The sequence below is a fragment of the Chrysochloris asiatica genome, unplaced genomic scaffold (genome assembly GCF_000296735.1).
Source record: "Chrysochloris asiatica unplaced genomic scaffold, ChrAsi1.0 scaffold00232, whole genome shotgun sequence".
Taxonomy (NCBI): Eukaryota; Metazoa; Chordata; class Mammalia; order Afrosoricida; family Chrysochloridae; genus Chrysochloris; species Chrysochloris asiatica.
The window spans coordinates 4,117,003-4,137,049 of NW_006408750.1; the positions used below are offsets into that span (position 1 = coordinate 4,117,003).

At 39.9% G+C, this 20,047-nt stretch overlaps 2 protein-coding genes across 2 annotated transcripts in view; both read left to right on the forward strand.

Annotated features, from left to right (window-relative positions):
• Positions 1 to 5,466: 5,466 nt before the first annotated feature.
• On the forward strand, positions 5,467 to 5,850 carry LOC102832706 (60S ribosomal protein L31-like). Its single transcript, XM_006873270.1, has one exon. The coding sequence runs from the start codon at positions 5,467 to 5,469 to the stop codon at positions 5,848 to 5,850; it is 384 nt and encodes a 127-aa protein (XP_006873332.1).
• A 3,855-nt stretch (positions 5,851 to 9,705) lies between these two features.
• Positions 9,706 to 20,047, forward strand: part of KCTD16 (potassium channel tetramerization domain containing 16) — a 437,534-nt gene continuing 427,192 nt past the window's right edge. The window contains exon 1 of the mRNA XM_006873268.1: positions 9,706 to 10,852. Within this exon, the coding sequence (XP_006873330.1) occupies positions 10,024 to 10,852 (829 nt within the window). The 5' untranslated portion in view covers positions 9,706 to 10,023. The remainder of the gene's footprint in view (positions 10,853 to 20,047) is intronic.

Genomic DNA, 20,047 nt, shown 5'->3' on the forward strand with positions numbered 1-20,047 from the left:
CCAGGATGGCCAGACTTTTGTCTCTCATACTTCAGACATATTATCAAGAGGGACCAGTCCCTTGAGAAGGTAAATTGGAGGGTCAGAGAAAATGAGGAAGACCCTCCAGAAAGATGAACTGACACAGTGGCAGCAGAAGTGGGCTCAAGCTTAATGATTGTGAGGTTGGTGCAGGACAGGGTTGTGTTTTGATCTGTTGTGTATAAGGTCACCATGAGTTGGTACTGACTCGATGGTACCTAACAACAACAACCTTATATTCCAAACCAATAACCTTTTTGCACCCTGATTTCTTGGGCCACTGTGAAGATACTGTTCTTGCTCCTGAAATTGAATTTAACAAACATTAATTAAGCAGATGCCAGATGTTGAGCTATATGTTGGGGATACAAAGATGAATGACATATGATCCCTGCTCTATGAATTTCTCACACACACAAAAAAAAAACCTCAAAAAGCAAGGGTGGGGGGAAGTAAAGTGCTATGGGTACCATGTTGTATTCAGAGCATACTTGCAATTCTCAGCTTTGACTTCCTAAGTCCTAAACTAAGGCAACTCAATCTTGCTGTATGAGCTAAATCTTTCCATTTTTTATTTGGTCTTTGCCCTTCTCTCTTCCTTCAGTTCCCATCTGCAGATGCCACTGGTAAGATTCATTTCAACCTAGAAGAATGACATGTTTGGATTTAGTTGTGAAAAATGCCTTCTATAAACAATTACTTTACCAAAGTGATTGTGCTGAATCACTGTAGAATGATGTGAGATAATTTGAAAGAGTCAGCTGATTCATTCCCTTTCTTCCATTCATCATCCTTTGAAAGGTGTAGCTACTTTCTAAGGTAAGAGCATGTGTTTTAAAATGAACTAATTATCAATCTCCAAGGACAAATGTGCTTAGAGGTCCCCACTATTTCTTTCTTCTTTCCGATCCCTCTCCTAGCAGGCTTTTAGAAAGCGGATCAGCACCATTACCAGGATGAATGAATAATGTGGTACCCTTGCATCCACTCAGTCACATAGACCCATGGGTATGGGCCGAAAATGGAGGAAGAGGCTTAGAGGAGACAATGGAACTAACATAAATATAATATGATTGTCCATTACTTATTAAACATTTGCTATGTGCCAGGTACTTTCAGAACATTAACTCTAATCCTTATATCAATCCCGCAAAGTGGATATTTTTATTCCTAATATATACATGAGGAACATATTCTCAGAAAGGCAAAATGATTTGCCCAAGATCATACAGTGGGCAGATGCCTGTTTCAAACTCCTCTCAGCTTTATTCTAAAACCTTTTCATTGTAACCAGGATAGTCAAAGTCTATCAGTGTTTCCTAGAAGTTGATTCAGGAGTTAAAACTTACTAAATTACTTAGAAAAAAGTCACAGTAGAGACCATTGGCATATTATTGCAAGTTCTGACTAGTAGTCGTTTAAATAAATGAATGCTATAACTATGCGCTAAACACCTACATTTATCCTGATTTTTATCTATTTCATATTTTGAAATGACCATGATATCATGTCAAAAGAAGATTTCCTAAAAGGTTTACATTTACTGGCCCACAAACTGTACTGCTTTTTGCAATTGATACATTAGGTAATATGCATGTATGCGAACATAAGAACTATGACAACATGTGTAATATATGCAGGCATGTGACAAACATCATGTATTGAATTATACAACACGGTTAAGCAGACTACTAGAAGGAGTGTAGGGGTAAGCAAGGCTAGACTTTTGTGTTCTTTGCAGATGTTTCTAAAATAAGTCGTGCATTTGTTCCAGTTAAAGCACTTAGCTTTAAATGAGAGGTTGATGGTTCCAACCCACTAGTCACTCTGTGGTAGAAAGATGTGGCAGTTCACTTCTGTGACGTTTTACAGCCTTGGAACCCTAGGGGCAGTTCTCACCCTATGGGGTCACTGTGATTCAGAATCAATTAGACAGTAGTCAGTTTGGTTTGGGAGCATCTTAATAGCACCAATTGTTTCATAACTGGGCAAACATATTCTTTTTTTTTTTTTTTGCCCCCTCACTTGCCAATTCATTTTAAGAGGCAGAGTTTGTATTTCTGTTGGTTAGGTTCCAATCACAGCTTCAAAACACATATGTACAAATTGTCTTTACTCAACTTCCTGGCCAAATTGTAGTCTTAATTTTGACCGCTTGTTCCACAGAAACGTCTTCATTTCTAAGATATTCCATATCTCCAACAGAAGTGTATACATTCACCCTGCATACACATATCCAAAACTGTTGTTTTTAGTTGCTGTTGTTGAGTTGGCTCCAAGCACTAACATACAACAGAATGAAATGTTGTCGGATCTTGTGTCATAGTCCTCATACTTGGTATGCTCGAATCCATTTGCTATCCATAAGGTTTCATTGACTTATGTTTGAAAGTAGATTGCCAGTCTTTTCTTTCTTGTCCATCTTAGTTTGGAATATTGCTGAAATCTGTCTGCCATGACTGATACTGTGGTATATGAACTATCAGCCACCATAGTATGGCAAACTGACAGCTAGATTGCTGTTGTCGTCTGCCATTGAGTCGTTTCTAACTCATAGCAACCCTGTATAAGGTTTCAGAGGAAAGCCTGGAGGGTTTGAACCACTGACCTTGTGGTTAGCTGTCCAGGGCTTATTCTACAACACCATACCAAAACCCCAGATGAACAGGGGATCAAAAACTTTAGACCCTACTAATACTTCATGGAGTCCTTGTGCCACACTGTAGAATAATGCACTGGACCACAAGGTCGGTTTGAACCACAAGGTCAGTGGTTCAAACTCACCAGCCACTCCTCAGAAACCCTATTACAGGGTCACTCTGAGTCAGAATCGACTCAGTGAAACTTAACAACAATGATACTTTATAACTGGCAAAAAGTCCTTGCTTTTTTCAGATCTGTATAAAAATTTTTACAGCTCAGATCTCAAAATGGTAGTCCACTTGGAAATACTATATCCTGCAGACTTTCTCCCAGAGGCACCATGGTGATATTAACAACCTTGTTATTCTGTGTTTTATATGAGAGTAGACTTCAAATGTATTTTCTAGAAGATACTATGGGAGAAATGACAAGTGTGAATGTTGGCTATTACCTCAAATTTTAATCAGGAGCTGGGGCTGGATTATATAACTTTGAAGGGGTTTTCTTCTAATTTTAAGATTATGGAAGTCTTCATTTTTACAAGTCCTTGTTAAGTCTTTGCATGAACAAAAAAGCAGAGCGTGCACAGCTTTCTTCCTTTGTTCCTTACATAGCAAATCACTTCCTAGTAGGTCTCTGATGATGTGGCAGCTGCATTTTATCTTTCTCTGGTCATCAGTCACAGTATCTCTATAAGAGGAGACAGCTTCATTTTACAGATATCGAAGCAGAGACCACCTGAGGTTAAGTGGTTTGTTGAAATCATCTGTAAACTGTGTAGGGCTAAAAGCTGGATGCAGTATCAGGCATTTTCTGCAAATAAAAAGCAATTCTCAATCATCTAAAACTTTACAAATGTCCCCCCACACCCCTCACCCCCACCCACAGTGGTATGATTTTAAGTGTGAGCGGTTGTAAGTGTTAGAGGTCAGAGAAGGCACTGAATTCAGAATTCAACTTTGTAACCTAGTGCTCTGCAGACACAACCTAAGTACTTCCTAACTCCATGAGGAATGCATGGGGCCGGGAAAGGAGCAGTACCAGAACACTGGTAGAAAATAGTAGCATTTTCTTTTTTAAGTATTTGAATACTGATTACTATTAGTTTCCATTTTGCTACCTCATCTTCCCCACCAAAGCTTAAAATCCCATCCCCATTAATAATAAATATTGTTAATATTTATTAATATGTGGTGCTGCAGGATAATGCACTGGACTGCAAGGTCAGTTTGAAATGCAAGTTCAGAAGTTCAAGTTCACCAGCCATTCCTTATAAACCCTATCCAGGGTTTCTATGAGTCAGAACTGACTTGACAGCACTTAACAACAATATATGTATATAATTAGCAATGGCCTTCACCTGAAACTGCATACTGGAACAAGCAAAGATTTTGGAACCAGAACTGAATTTCTCTTTTTGCCTCAATGTGGGTTCAACAATGGTGAAAGCAGCTGCTTTTACCCCTAACATGAATACAATTTATACCGATTTAATTTAAAGAACTTGCTAAAAGCCAAGGGATGTGCCAAGGGTCTTACATGTATGTAAGCATGTAATCTGCATGCTTGTCTAATCTGCACAGCATGCCTAAGAGACAGATCTTATTATTGTCATTTTACTCTGACTCAGAGACATTAAGTCACCTGCTCAAGGTCACACCACCAGTCAGGAAGTGCTGGAAGAGGAGAAATGGCTGTATCACAGGTCACTGTTAAGAGCACTTGATAATCTGCCCTTCATAAATGGCAGCTGATGATGATGATAATGGCATTGATAATGTAGGAATCCTTGGGACCTGTTACACATTGCGTGCACAGCATCTTAGTATGAGTGTGTTTATGAAATCAATTCCCTCCCTGTAACAGAGACAGTCAGCATAAAAGCTATCTTGGCTTGAGGATAGAGGGAACTTATGGGCGTGTTAGGGGAGGATGATAGAGGAGTGATTCCATCATTCCAAAATTACAATTGTCCTTTGGAGAATATACCCTTCAACATGCAGCTATGGGGGTGTGTGAAAGTCAGAACAAGAAGCAGAGAGGCAAAGACAATTTTCACCATTTTATGCATGGTGTGCTTGAATATTACAAAAAAAACCCCAAAAAACTGACTCTTCTCTTCAGAGAAATCTGTTGCTCTGCTTTGTGCAGCCTTCGGACCGTGTGTGCCATTCCACAATGTTTCAGTGGAGAGCTGCCAGAAGAGAATAATAACACAAGCCGTGTTATCTGCTGACACGAAGGACAGGGATACACTTTAAGCCTAGACTTGGCTTCTTGCCTCTTGTTAAGGCACCAAACAGCCGGGCTTGCTGACAACTTCCTCAGACACACTAGCTTACCCTAGCACTATCTAAATCTCTGTGTGGTGGATGGCTTTGGTTCTCATTTGTTTGCATCTCTGAGACTAAAGGAACAGAGAAGAGTATGGATCAGGGGATGTTAATCTATGATCTGTGAATCCCAAATATGTATGAGCTTTAGGCTTCAGGGAACCTCTGACCTCTCAGAAGGTGAAAGAAACTCACATTTCTATTTTATGATGCATATTAAAAAAAAGATGTGTCTAAGTGAGATTATCAAAATAGTTGTTTGGGTTTAACTGTTTATTATAATAAATGAACCATAAACTATCAATTTCTAGCATTGTGGTGGCTTGTATATTGCCGTGATGATGGAAGCTATGCCACTAATATTTCAGATATTTGTAGGGACACCCAGGTGACTAGGTTTCAGTGAGGGCTTCCTGACTAAGATTAAAAATGAGTCAAGGCTCTTCTTTTCTAACCTGTTCCCATCGTTATGGCTCCCGCAAAGAAGGGTGGCGAGAAGAAGAAGGGTTGTTCTGCTATCAACGAAGTGATGACCAGAGAGTACACCATCAACATTCACAAGCGCATCCATGGAGTAGACTTCAAGAAGCGTGCCTCTCGAGGACTCAAGGAGATTCAGAAATTTACCATGAAGGAGATGGGAACACCAGATGTGCGCATGGACACCAGGCTCAACAAAGCTGTCTGGGCCAAAGGAATCAGGAACGTCACGTACCTTATCTGGGTGCGGTTGTCCAGAAAACATCATAAGGATGACGATTTACCAAACAAGCTCTATACACTGGTGACCTATGTGTTGGTCACCACCTTCAAAAACCTACAGACAGTCAATGTGGATGAAAACAGTTTATGATCAAATACATTTATAAATCTGCATAAATATAGATCAATAAAAACTCTCTTGATCCCAGCAGAAGGTTTTCTTGTATAATGTTTGAAGATAAGTCCCATAGGTTAGAAGGATCTTAAAATTCATTGGCTGCAAGAATGAACTCAAACTACCACCTGCTCCACGGGAGATGAAGCTTTCTGCTGCCGTAAAGATTTACAGCCTCAGAAACCCTATTCAGGGTCACTATGAGTTGGAACCAACTCTATGGCACTTAACAACAACAACAACAATCCAGAGAAGCAGAGCTACCCGAGATGGAGGCAGAGCAGACATGGAGAGATAGAGCAGCTGAGGACTCCAGACTCATGGAAAGAGAGAGATTGAGTGCTGGCTGCCAGGAGGCAGGCCTGCAGAATGTACCCTTTGGTTGTTTAAAAGATTATATATTCCTGAGTGTTTTTGTGTACATTCCCCCCTCCCTCCAAAAAAGGGAATAGAAGCAAATACTATTGAATGCACAGAGGGGATTGAAATCAGTGCAATGAAGCAATGAATGTAAAATTGATGTTCTCCCATGTAAACTATCAATTCACAATAAAAACTTTAAAAAAATGTTTATGGAAATGATACGAAACATTCTGAAGACGCAGTGGTTTAGATAGGCCCTGCCCCGCTTACTCAGGAATTGCATGACCATTGTTGTGTTAGGGCCTTCTGGTAAATTCCAACTCGTAGTGACCCTATATAAGGTCTCTGAAGAGTGGCTCTGTGTTTGAATCGCTGACCTTGTGGTGCTGTGCTTAACACTACAGCACCACACCAGGACCTTGGGCACACTGGAAGCATTTTCCCATTCTTGTCTTCTGTTTACCTTTCAAATGGGATGGTTAACTTTGATTTCTCAAATCCCTTTTAGATTGAAATGACTATTTCTCTGACACCCTTCCTATGTCTTCTGCCAATCTGTGCTCAGAATATTTTAGTACCCAATTCCAATTGTCTTAGTGTACCAGCCTATTGTGTTATAAATAAAAGGAAATAAAACATTATGCTTAAAACACTTAAATAGGCATAGATTCAGACTTAATTTTTCCTTGGCCTGGTGGCAATCCAGTGTTAATTCTGTTGCTATGATAAGTAGTGTGTGCCAAGTAAACTCAAATCACTATCAAAACTTAAAAATAAAATGCAACTTTTAAAAATCTCGCATTGGCGCGTTGGAGGTGCAGTGGTTAAAGCTCTTAGATATTAACCAAAAGGTCAGTGGTTCGATTTCATGGCCATGGTCACCCTCTCTGTGAGAGGAAGATGTGCTAATCTCCTTCAGTGAAGGTTTACAGCCTTGGAAACCCTGTGGAAGCAGCTTTTAATCAGAATCTTTTAGAGGTAAAAGTGTGTTTTTTCAAAGTTGTCAGCTACAGATTTGCACTGATACTATATTACCACTAGATGGCGATATAATTGCATCAAATAGCAATAAGTTCCTTCATTTATTTCAAAATTAAAATCCCAATGATTGATGCCAGAACAGGTTAATGCATTAGTCAAAGAAATGAAGGCAAATATAATCAGGTGTTGGAATGTTAGTTAATACTCTGAATGTGTGTAGTAACCCGATGCTTATGGGAGAAAAGATAGTTAAACTCAATATTAATTTATCCTATCGCTGAGTCTATCTTCCTATCAAACTCCAGATAATTCTGGAGACAAGAGTTGGCAACAATATGTGTATCCTACAAAGCACATCTAATTCATAGCTTCCCTTCCAGTTTTGGTTTTCACTTTTTAAAATAACAAATGTTTGGGAATGTAGTGTGCCTCATATATATTATTCATAGATGAAGTACTATGAGCCCTAAGATACTGGTGATTTTAAAGGGGAAATGGCTGGCTTACTGTAAACTGTTGGCTGGGCCATTATTGACTGGCAGGCTCAACTGGAAGCACTTTGTCAGTGGATTAGGTTGCCCTGGAAATGCCTTCCTGAAACTCTAATGATGCACTTAAGGGAGCCCTCTGGGACAGGGGTAAAATGTCTCTTAGCAGGCCATTGTCTTCCACCAAGTCCTCTTGGGATGAGTAGGAGGGGGTTGGGCAAGTCCAAAGAGATGCTTAGTAGGGAAACAACCCCAGAAAAAAAAAAAAAGATGGCAGGTAACAATTTCTTACAGGTAAACTAAGAAAATGAGTTTACTGCTTTAAAGTCTTACTGTAGACTTCCTGTGGTCTCATCTAGTCATTCTGAATACATGTCATTAATTCCAGAGAGACTTATTTATTTGTTTACTTATTTGCTGGGTTGGGAAGTCAGGAAGAGAGGCAGCAGAGGGATGGAGAAGGATGCAAGACAGGAGATTATTTAAGAGAACATTGTTTAATCATTTTCAGTTAAAAACAAACAAAAAACCACTCTGTGGCTTGAACATTGAGTTATTCAGTGTGACTTTTTTAAAGGGGGAAAATTTGCCCTTCAGCAAATATTTAGTACTTGGGAAAAGAGTTTTTCGTTTTTTCAAATGTTTAGCTCTTTATAGAGGATTAAGATGGGAAGGGGCCTGGCAAGAATGAAAGGGCAAAGAAGAGACCCTAGCATCTCTGACTCTGGACAGGACAGAACGGGGTGGGAAGTGGCTGCGCAGCTCCGTGTCCCCGCCCCAAGCCCGGTGCGCCTGGGAGCCGCGTGCCCACAGCCAGAGCTCTGCGTCCCCGTCCCCGTTCCCGTCCCCGTCCCCGTGCAGTCCTGGCAACCCGTCACCAAGGAGGACGTGACTCCGAGCTGCCTCCGCTGTCTCCAAGCCATATTCCTTTAAGATGATGTAATAGTCATTTCCCTGGATGGTTTCTTGCCTGCACTGCTGAAACAACAGCATCCGAACTGCACTGGGAACTGTGGAACCACCCAGCTCCTCCGCCTGAGAAGCCAGAGTCCTGAGCCCCCCGCAGGCTCCTCTGTGCTGCGGTGGACCGGCTCCCACCTGGCTGGGAACATGGGAAATCATTTGCCCTTGCCGGCAGGTGGGGTGGCTACCTGGGACCCCAGCAGAGCACATCTGTCTGTCTTCTTGTTCCTGGGCTTTCTGAAAACCTTCTAAGTCCCGGTCCCTCCGTCCTCCCTCTTGCAACTCTCTTCTGTTTTAAGGATCCTTTCTAAAGGTTTGGTTTTTAAAATTTTTCTTTCCTGGAGAAGCTTTGGTTAAATATTTTTCTCTGCTTTGCTTCTTCAACCCAACCACCTCTCATCACAGTTTAACTTTTTTGTGACTTGTTTTCAACTTGAGATTGCAAGTGAATATATCAATACCTACATCATACATTATATAAATACACGCACACATGATTACTGTTTTCTAAGAGCAAATTTCTCTGACACATTTCATTGATACCTCTGTCCTTTACCTGTTTGGGATTTGACAAGATCCAGACTCAGTGTGACTGTGGATTTTAATTGCTTTGCAAATGGGTATTTCTTCACAAGAACTGGGTCTCCAGCTCTCAGTTAAGGTAAGCTCTTTGGCTTATTGCTTTCCCTGTCAGCTGATAAAACAATCCCCTTTTAGAAGTTGACAGTTGTATATGCTTTTAAAATGCAGAATTGCAAATAGGAATGTTGCTATTAATAATTGCTGGAGACAGATATATGGATAAACATGTAGACACAAAATAACAAGAGAGATGCTATAATTCAGTTGAAGAATGGCTGAAATCAGTAGTTTCAAGGCTGCTTATGTAAAATAATCTCTTTTCTTCCTCCCTCCTTTCCTTCCTCCCTCCCTCCCTTCTTCCCTCCCTCCCTCTTCCTCTCTCTCCTCTCTTCAGCCATCTCTCTTTTTCTGACTCATGCTGGATTTAAGGAAATAATTTTCTCTTTTTTTCCTTCCGATAGACCTGTGAGTAACTGGGGACTTGGCCTGTCTTGCCTTCTGAGCTTGGTGGAAGATTGGATGTACATAAGTTGATTATATTCCATGAAGTAATAGCTCTCCACCAGCCCAGGGTTTAAGCTACTTTTTTCAGCATATTTCACCTGTGGACTCTTCTACATATTGCTTTCTTGGGAAAAAACTGGGACAAGAAAAGGCTGCTTTTACAAGTTAGCATCCTTTTCCCTCCCTTTCAAGTTGATGCAAAAGATAAGACTGTGATTCCATTGGATTGCACCTTTAACTTACAATAGGAGAAGAGGAAGAAAGGGCAATGGCTATGAGTGGAAACTGTGGTCGTTATCCTCGAGAACAAGGAGCTGCAGTTCCTAACTCCTTCCCTGAGGTGGTGGAACTGAATGTGGGGGGTCAAGTTTATTTCACTCGCCATTCCACATTAATAAGCATCCCTCATTCTCTCTTGTGGAAAATGTTTTCCCCAAAGAGAGACACGGCTAACGATCTAGCCAAAGACTCTAAGGGAAGGTTTTTCATTGACAGAGATGGATTCTTGTTCCGTTACATTCTGGACTATCTCAGGGACAGGCAGGTGGTCCTGCCTGATCACTTTCCAGAAAGGGGAAGACTGAAAAGGGAAGCTGAGTATTTCCAGCTTCCGGACTTGGTCAAACTCCTGACCCCAGATGAAATCAAGCAGAGCCCAGATGAATTCTGCCATAGTGATTTTGAAGATGCCTCCCAAGGAAGCGACACAAGGATCTGCCCCACTTCCTCTCTGCTCCCTGCCGACCGCAAGTGGGGCTTCATTACTGTGGGCTACAGGGGATCATGCACCATGGGTAGGGAGGGCCAAGCAGATGCCAAGTTTCGGAGAGTTCCCCGGATTTTGGTTTGTGGAAGGATTTCCTTGGCAAAGGAAGTCTTTGGAGAAACTTTGAATGAGAGCAGAGACCCTGACAGAGCCCCTGAAAGATACACCTCCAGATTTTATCTCAAATTCAAGCATCTGGAAAGGGCTTTTGATATGTTGTCAGAGTGTGGATTCCACATGGTGGCCTGTAACTCATCAGTGACAGCATCTTTCATCAATCAATATACAGATGACAAAATCTGGTCAAGCTACACTGAATATGTCTTCTACCGTAAGTACAAAGGGTTCTTTTCATTTTTTTTCATGAGTATCAATTTTCTTCAAAGATATATATGGTCATCATGCTTAGTCAATATCTAAGAAATGCCATTTGTTTTTCTAACTCTTGGTCCAGCTTGAGTACTGGAGATTGTCAATCAGCTCTCATTGTTTTTCCCAAGGCAACTTTTATTTATTTTTCCAGCGAAGACACAGACTGTTCAAAAGCCTCAAAAGCACAAGGTGCAAATGATTTTGGTATATATAATACATGGAATGAAGGGACAGACACGTGTCAGTTTGTTAGTTTTTGAATTCTGATGATAAGATCCGTGTTTACAATATGATGGTTGGTCCACTGGCAATTGGTCAAAGTAGAATGGACAAAGGAACTGCTATCTCTGCTTTAAGCTGAACTTTGGGGTCTATTAAGCAGGGTGGTAAAGACTTGCTTTCATCAGGGCCTCTGAAAACACAAATGGATGCTGCCCTGAATAGTGTGGTCTTGGCTAGATGGCAGTATAGACTGCTGAACATCCCCCACCCCCACCCCAAATTCTGAAATGTTCTCTTATAGGCTTCACAAGTGTGCTGTTTTGAATCTTTAACATTCTGTACTGTGGCACAAGTTGCACTGCAGACTTAATTAAACAGAACTTCATTTAGGATCTATTTAAAAGGAACTATATCTTTGAGAATTGTCAATCACAAGCAAACACCTTCAGACAGCTGAGGTAGTAAAATTACTGACACAAAAGAAAACCATGGGGAAAAAAGAAAAGGAAACAATTATACTTAAGCTTTTAAAGTAAGGGTGTCTTCGAGGTTCATGCACTTGTTTTAAATCAAGATTTATGCTGCAGATTGCCTAGTTTTGTGAAATAGCACTATTCTAAAGAAACATTGATTCTCCAATGGGAACACAATTAATCGGCCTGTGCAGTTAAGTGTTTGATGGGATTGCTGATTCCCAACAAGTCTAGGAGTTGGGTGAAGCGAATCCCACAGGAAGTATGTTTTCAGCGTGTTAGCATTTGATTTCTTGTATTTTTTTTTTTTTAAAGCAAATCTATAAATCATGGGGTTGGAATGTCTAAACTACTTTGAAGGTAAAGGTAGGGCTGCATTTTTCTGTCTGATGCTCATCTAGAGGCGTATTTATTCCTTTGAGGGTGGTGCTAAGAGCCTTAGTGAAAAGGCCAGTGGGAAGCTGAGGCTCTCTGAGCAGGGTTACCACACACTGGCTGTTAGAGGGAAAGCGACATGGGCTGCCTATGGAGAAAAACTGAATCAGCTTTCAGTTCAGTAGCATATTGATGTGTAATAACAGACATTATTTGGTTTGAGAACCCTTTCTATGGATTGTATCTATAATCTATAACTTCCTCTGTGTCAGATAATGCTTTCTTCTTCCTGGTGACTTTACTAGTTATGTAGAGATAAGCGTCCAGCTTTCTGGTCTTCTTTGAAGGACTCTTGCTAGTTATCTATGCTTCTGTAAAGCAAAATATCTAAATATCTTCACCAAACTTTTTTGGAAAACTGTGTCTTGGAGCTAGTTCAAATGATAGGTTTGTGATATTTACATTGTTCTCCTATTTCTAATATTTGAAAGCACAGCATTTTAAGTGTCAGTTGAATAAATAAAATCATACCATTCATACCTCTCCCCAGAACATGTAACTCTGTTTTATAAAAAGTATATTCTGAAGGCAAGACACAAACACAAGTAGGTCAGATTTATAACCAGCTGCTCACTTGAATGAGACCTGCAGCCTGACATTTATTCAACTCCCAACTCCGTGGCATTTATGCATTCATCACAGATGAGTCTGTCTAACACTATGTCCTCCTTACACTGCTTTGGACGTGATCTGTTCTCCTGGTCTCATAACTGCTTCCTTTGCTGGGTTGCTGAGATGTTGCTGATGAGTAGTTTGCTTTCCATCTCTCCATGGATAGGCTAACGCAAACACACAGGAACTTCATTCTGTATAGCATATATCTTGCATATGAAACACGGTCCCTTTGTAGGCAACATCCAGAGCTATGCGTTAACTTGTCCTCTGTCTCAGGACCAATAAAACTGACAGCTGGCTTTCTAGGGTGCATTACAGCTTCCGTGCAGCTGCTTAGCCATAATTATTTAATTAGAAGCTGCCAACTGTGCCCATATAAGCATTAATTCATCAAGCTGTTGTGCTGGGGTTAATGGGGCAAAACCGTGGGAGGTATTTGAAAGCAGGGTGTTGGCTGCATGCGAAGTTATTCCTTTCAGAGGAACTCAACTTCTTCCTGGATATATACAAGGGGCTTCAAAAAGTACATGAAAAAACAAAAAGGAATTAAAACATACTGGAATTTTCCCACGGACTTTTTGAAACCCTCTCATATATTGACAACCACTTTAGGTCCAAGAAAATAATTTCAAGCAATTATACTCCTCTAGTAACTCAGGGATAATGTAGAGTCACTTTAACGGAATCTATATTACAATCAAACTATGAATAGAGAGAAGTTAAGACCTTGCATATGGTGGTTCATAGTCACAGGGAGAGACTAATGAGTCTTCTTCCTATTTTTGCTTTCAAGTTTTTCAGGAAGGCTTTGCAGACCAAAATCTCTGAGTAGGATAATGACAAGGTTAGGTTCCACCTCAACTAATCTTTAACATTCTAAACAGATCTCTCATGTAGACCTGGCATAGATTTTAGTGAGTATTTTAATAATGTAAAATTATGAGCAGGTACAAAATCAACAGGTATGTATATAAGAGGATGATGAGAAACATGTTTATCTACATTGCTTGTATACCAAAATCCAATGCACACATTCTTCACTTATTAACATGATTAGTTCCAAAGACCAGGTCATTGTACAGAAATCAATGTTTAAGCAAAATGGAGGATGTCCCCATCAGACCACAAAATGGAGGATGATTATATCATTACAGAAAGTCACTGAGTGCCCAGTCAAGTTGACACATACTCTTAGCCTCTACAGCGAGCATTACTCTCACCCTGTACCTCAGTATTTGTTACTGTCAGACATATGTTGTTAATACACAAAATTGTTTTGGACAATAGACTTTTTTATTTTTACTATTGTAAATGCAAAATGTCAGACAATGAGATAGTGAAAAGCATGTAGATCTGAAATCCTATGGGGAACATAAGGAGCCCTGGTAGCTTAGTGGATTATAAGCTGGACTACTGATTGCAAAGTCAGTAGTTTGAATCTACCAGTCACTCTGCGGGAGAAAGATGAGGTTTTCTGCTCTCAGAAAGACTTACATCCTCAGAAACCCTATACAGGGTTCCTATGTGTCACAACTGACTCGACAGCACATCACCACCACTACGACCACAGAGAATGTGTTTCTCTTCACTGCAACCAAGAACTTTGATGACGTAAGAACTGACGTAAGAAACACAGATTATTTTTTTCTCAGATTGTCTCACAAAGTATTTTGAGAATTCCTTTAATTAAAATAATAAAAAGATATATCATCTCCTTTCCCATCCAACTAGCTAAATAATTATCAATTCTTTCTCTTTAAGAAAGTAAGGGATACCATTGACATCAATCAATGCCTCCTTGATCCACCTCTAAATGAAATGGGAGCTAAGTCATTTGGGAAAGAGAAGTTCAGATTTTGAACTAAATGCTCAATAACTATTAAGAACAAAAATCACAGATGCATGGAAATAAATGAACCATTCTTTCTAGATCTGTCTTCCAATGCCTGAGAGAGTGGGAAGATTGTTCTTGGTTGAAGAGAATGATGTACATTTTCTTAAATCTAATCATGAGTAAGTTATCTCAGACAGCTGCCTGAAAGCACTAAGATTCGAAGGCATTTGTCTCGAGTGAAACCAAGATAACATAACCACACACTGGAAGCTTAATTCATAGGAAAGCTACTCCAAAAAGATATGGTCTGAGTTCTGTGAATTGTAGATACAGGCATCAATTCTTAAGCTTTTCTTTAAACTGGATATATTCTAACTTTTCTTTCCCCTTCATTTCTTCAAATTTAAAGAGTTGCTTTCACAGAAAACTCTAAATTACACATGAAATATATATCCAGGGCTATTGACTGAGATGGGATGTTGGTTGGTGGAAAGTAAATGACCATTTTAGTTTCCAGGTAGAATTCAGCTGCTTGACCTTTCAGTGGGTATAAATATGTGGCTCTGGCCACTGTGAATGATGTGCCTAATGTTGACTACAAAAGCTTCAAGAGGAGTATGTTTTCATAGGGAGAAGAGGTGGAGATGCTTTCTTCCTGAAATGCTTTTAACTCTTTCTCGCCTGGCCATGTAAACGATGTCAAGAATAACTTTGGTTTTGTTTGTCTCTGGATACATGATGTTGGCACATTCAAAAGGAAATAACAGAGACAAATGTAGGGAAACTGATGTGTGTCAGGCTTGACTTCTGCCACCAGTGACCTTGCCTATGTCTGCTCGCCACCTTAGCTGCTCTCTTTTCCTCCTCTTTCACTCATCCCTGCTTTTAGCTTTCTTCCCTTGTGTTTTCAGGAAATACTTTGTTCGAACATTATACTTCAAATGTGTTCAGGGGTGTGGTGTTACCTTTTCCAGGTGTTTGATGGTGATGGTTGTGTGCTATTGAGTTGGTTCTGCATCATAGTTACCCTGTATAGTGTTTCCAGGGTTGTAAATCTTTGTAGGAGCAGAAAGCTCCATCTTTATCCTGAGGAGTGACTGGTAGATTCGAACTGCTGACCTTGTGATTAACAATCCACCTCATAGTCCACTATGCTACCAGGGCTCCTTAGATGCTTTATAAAAACTGTTTTAAATAATTGTGTATGAGGTGACTCTTGAAAGAAATATTCTTAAAATGTAATAACAAACACAAAAAGAGGGTTGCTTTTGAATTTATTCTGACTCATGACAACCCATGTGTGTCATAGTTGAACTATGTTTCCTAGCATTTCCAGTGATTGCTTAGAAGGAGATCACCAGATCTTTCTTTCAAGGTATCGCTGAATGGAGTTAAGCTTCCAAACTTTTGGCTAGCAGCTGAGTACATTAACTTTTTATACCACCCAGCCTTTAAAAAAGGACTTCTTAGGACTTTAGGCTTTTTAATTTCCATTTGAGGATAAGGCTTTATGTGGAAGTCAATTTAGACATGCATTTTCTGGTGTCGATTGATAGTAGTGCTGAAAAGAACAAGGTGTAATTTTTTTCTTATCTTTTTTAAATGCTGTGCTTCAAGAACCAGCCTTAATGTAACAGCAACACAGGCATGTTAATAAAACATATTATTATACTGTTGCTGTTTCCATGCCAAACAATATCTACTACCTGAGCCCAATCTCTAATGAGAGGTGATTAAAGTAGTTTGTATCTAGGTCTGATGCTGCACTGAATGATTTGGCAGCAAGAAAAGTGTCAGTATGTGGGCAGAAAGAGAAGGTCTCTGAGGCTGTCCCCAAGTGCCTATGTTAAATATATATGTATATGATATGTTGCAGTCTTGGTGTGGAGCTGTGGGTTAATGCTCTGGACTGCAAGGTTGTTTTGAATCGCAAGGTTGGCGGTTGGAACCGATTAGATGTCACTTAACAACAGCAACAACATATGATATGTTAAATATCTATCTATATATAGATATATAGATAGATATAGATATATAGATATAGATAGATAGATAGATAGATAGATAGATAGATAGATAGATATGTGTGTGTGTATTATTATAAAGAGAAGACCAAATGCTTTTGACAGTCTGATGAGGTTTGGATTTTATCAAAGAAATTAGAAATGGAAATAGCTGAGAATGTGCCTCAAAGCTTCATTTGGAACACCTCCAAACACAAAGGAAGTGGAGTGACTATGCATAGGACTGCCAGTCCAATGCATAGAAAATAAGTTCTTCAAAAAGGGAGAGATGAATGCTCACTTTTGGCATCCTAATTTGCTGCTGCTCTTTTTCTGTCGTCTTTGGTCTTTACTATGGTGGTGGTGGTGGTAGTGTGCCGTGGAATTGGTTATGACTCATAGCAACCCTGTATAGGGTTTCCAGGGCTGTAAATATTTTCAGGAGCAGAAAGCCTCATCTTTCTCCTGTGGAATGGCTGGTAGTTTTGAACTGCTGAACTTGAGGTTACCAGCCCGACTTGTAACCACTACAGTACCAGAGCTCCTTTTGTCTTTATTATGGCTTCTCTTAAATACTGTATTTCTAGGCAAGTCAATAAGGAAAATTTCATTCCAGAAAATTTCAAATGTATTCAAAAGTAGAGTTAATAAATAAGAAATTCCATGTGACTAACTCTCAACTCCAATATTTACAAATTACCATTTCAGAATCAGTCCTATTTCACCTATACTCTTAGCTGTCTCCCTGTCTCCCCAGCTTATTTGGAAGCAAATTTGAGGTATCAGTTATTTTGTGCATCTAATACTATAGTGGAGTCCTGGTGTGGCACTGTAGGATAAGCACTAGACTACAAGTTCAGTTTGAACTATAAGATGAGTAGTTCAAACCCATCAGCAACTCCTTGGGAACCCTATACAGGGTCACTATGTGTCAGAACCAATTCAACAGCATTTGAAATCAACTATATTGAAAGTGCCATGGGTTGCCAAAAGAAATGATAAATCCGTTTTGGAAGAAGTGCAGCCAGAGTGCTCCTTGGAGGCCAGGATGGCCAAACTTCGTCTCTCATACTTCAGACATATTGTCAGGAGGGATCAGTCACTGGAGAAGGATATCATGTTTGGTAAGATGGAGGGTCAGAGAAAAACAGGAAGACCCCCAACGAGATGGATTGGCCAAGTGGCAGCATTGATGGATTCAAGTGTGGCAACAGTAGTGAGGTTGGCCCAGGATTGGGTAGTGTTTCATTCTGCTGTTCATAGGGCCACTATGAGTCAGTACTGACTCAATGGCACCTAACAACAACAACATAATACTATAGTAAATATCTTCAAAATGCTATCAATTAAAGAATATATAACACAAGGCTATTATCACACACAAAAATGAATGATTCTTTAATATCATCAAGTATCTTAGTGTTCAAACACCCCTGATTTTCTCACAACATTTTTTCAAAGTTGGTTTGTTTGAATCAAGATCCAAATGAGTCTATCCACTATTATATTTGGCTTTATTCCCCTCTCTTAAGAACAAAAAGAATATTGCATATGACATATTTAGCAAAGTGGTAAAATACAAATCTTAAAATCTGTTTTACTGTCTCTCTCCCCATTCCCCTTCTCTACCCATTCCTACCTGCCTGCCTGCCTGCTTTTCTTCCTCTTATTACAATTTATTTGTTTGAAAAAAACATATTTTTCCATGTCAAATGTCCTACTTTCTGGGACTTAACCATTTCTGTGATCCCTGTGATGCTATTAACATGATTTTCAGACCCCTGCATTTTCTGTAAACTGGTTGTTGGATCCAGACTGTTGATTTGATAGATTCCTTCAGATTCAGGTTAACATTTTGGTAAGGAAACTTCAGAAGGGATGGCACATCCATTTTTAATTTAAACATTGTTATTGTTATTAAGTGCCATAGAGTCAGTTTTGACTCATAGTGACCCTGTATACGATCTCTGAGGAGCAGCTGGTAGATTTCAACCGTCAATTTTGTGGTTTGCAGTCCAGTACTGATCCTACAGTGCCTCACGAGGCACAATGAAATGCTCTGTGCTATGTAAGTAAGGGAAGGGCATGTTTTTATTACCAGCTTTCCTTTTCACTTTCATCATAAATGAATAGCAAGTGGGATGTATACTCTCCAGTGCTCAAACCGATTCTGATGATATAGCAGTTGACAAAGATCCACATTGGAGCTCTGGTTTGGCACTGTGGATTAATGCACCAGACTGCAAAGCCACTTGAATTGCAAGGTTGGCAGTTCAAGTTCACCAGCTGCTCCTCGGAAACCCTATACAGGATCGCTATGGGTCAGAATCAACTTGATAGCACTTAACAACAACAACAACAAAGATCCACATTAGAAGACAGGTCTGGTGATCAACTTTGGAAGAGTCATAGCATTGAAAACCATAGGGAGCAGTTCTACTTTACACATATAGGGTCACCATGAGTCAAAATCAAGTGGATGACAGATTACAACAACAGCAACAAGGGGACTTCTTTATTGTCTTTCCTTTGATTCAAGAATTACTACTGTTCTTGTCATTAGACTGGGGTACCATTAAGGGGTCAATATGTACAATGGGTCCTGTTGACAGTGAGGAGGAGTATTTCAGGTAGGAAAATTCACCTCCTGTCTATTCTAATTTTTCATTAGTATAAGCTCAGATTCTTTCAACTGTGCTGAAGCGCCACTGATCTCACCATCTGTGCTTCCCAATATCTTCCCTCCCTGTGCTCTTTACCTCAGTAAATGACACCGCCAACCCCCTAGGTGCCTAAAGAACAAAGTCTGTGGCATCCTTGAGTCCTCACTCCCCTCTGCTATCTCCACTCCACTTCAAGACAAGTCGTATGGTTTGTTCTATCACTCTCAACTTAGTGTTCCCATCTTTACTGGAGCTTCTTTGGCCAAGGCTACCAGCATTGCTTCTCTAGACTACTTCAGCCCCACTGCGGTGAGATGAATGGTGACAGTATGAAACAGATTAGAACTGCTCTGGAGGGTTTCCATCACTGTAAATCTTTACCAAAGCAGATTGCCTACTCTTTTTCTTGAGGAGTGGCAGGTGCATTCAAACCACTGACCTTTGTTGTTGTTAGGTGCCATTGAGGCAGTACTGACTCATAGTGACCTATGCACAACAGAAATGAAACAATTGTCCCCTTCACTCTGCATATGGTGTTGGCCTCTTTGGACCTTTTCTTCATGCTGTTAACATAGTGAGCTTTCTAAAATGCAAGTCTGCCCATACCACTTCTCTGCTTAAAATGTTTAATTCTTTACAACTGTTCTTATAATAAAATACAAACTCTTTAACATGAATGACAGACCTTCTTGCAATGACCTCTGCTTCCACCTTCAGTCTTCTCAGTTATCATCCCTTGTATTTTTAACTTCAGCCATAATAGAATTCATTCAGTAGTTCCTGGATGTTGATATATACTTGCTTCTAGGTTTTTGAATACTATATTCCTTCTGCCTGTATGCCTGTCCCCACCTGCTTTGATTAAACACTTTCAAGTCTCAATATGTTGTTGTTGTTATGTGCCATGGA

What these genes read in the sequence shown, in the direction of transcription:
- LOC102832706 (XM_006873270.1), top strand. Translation starts at nt 5,467, where the DNA reads ATGGCTCCCGCAAAGAAGGGTGGCGAGAAGAAGAAGGGTTGTTCTGCT.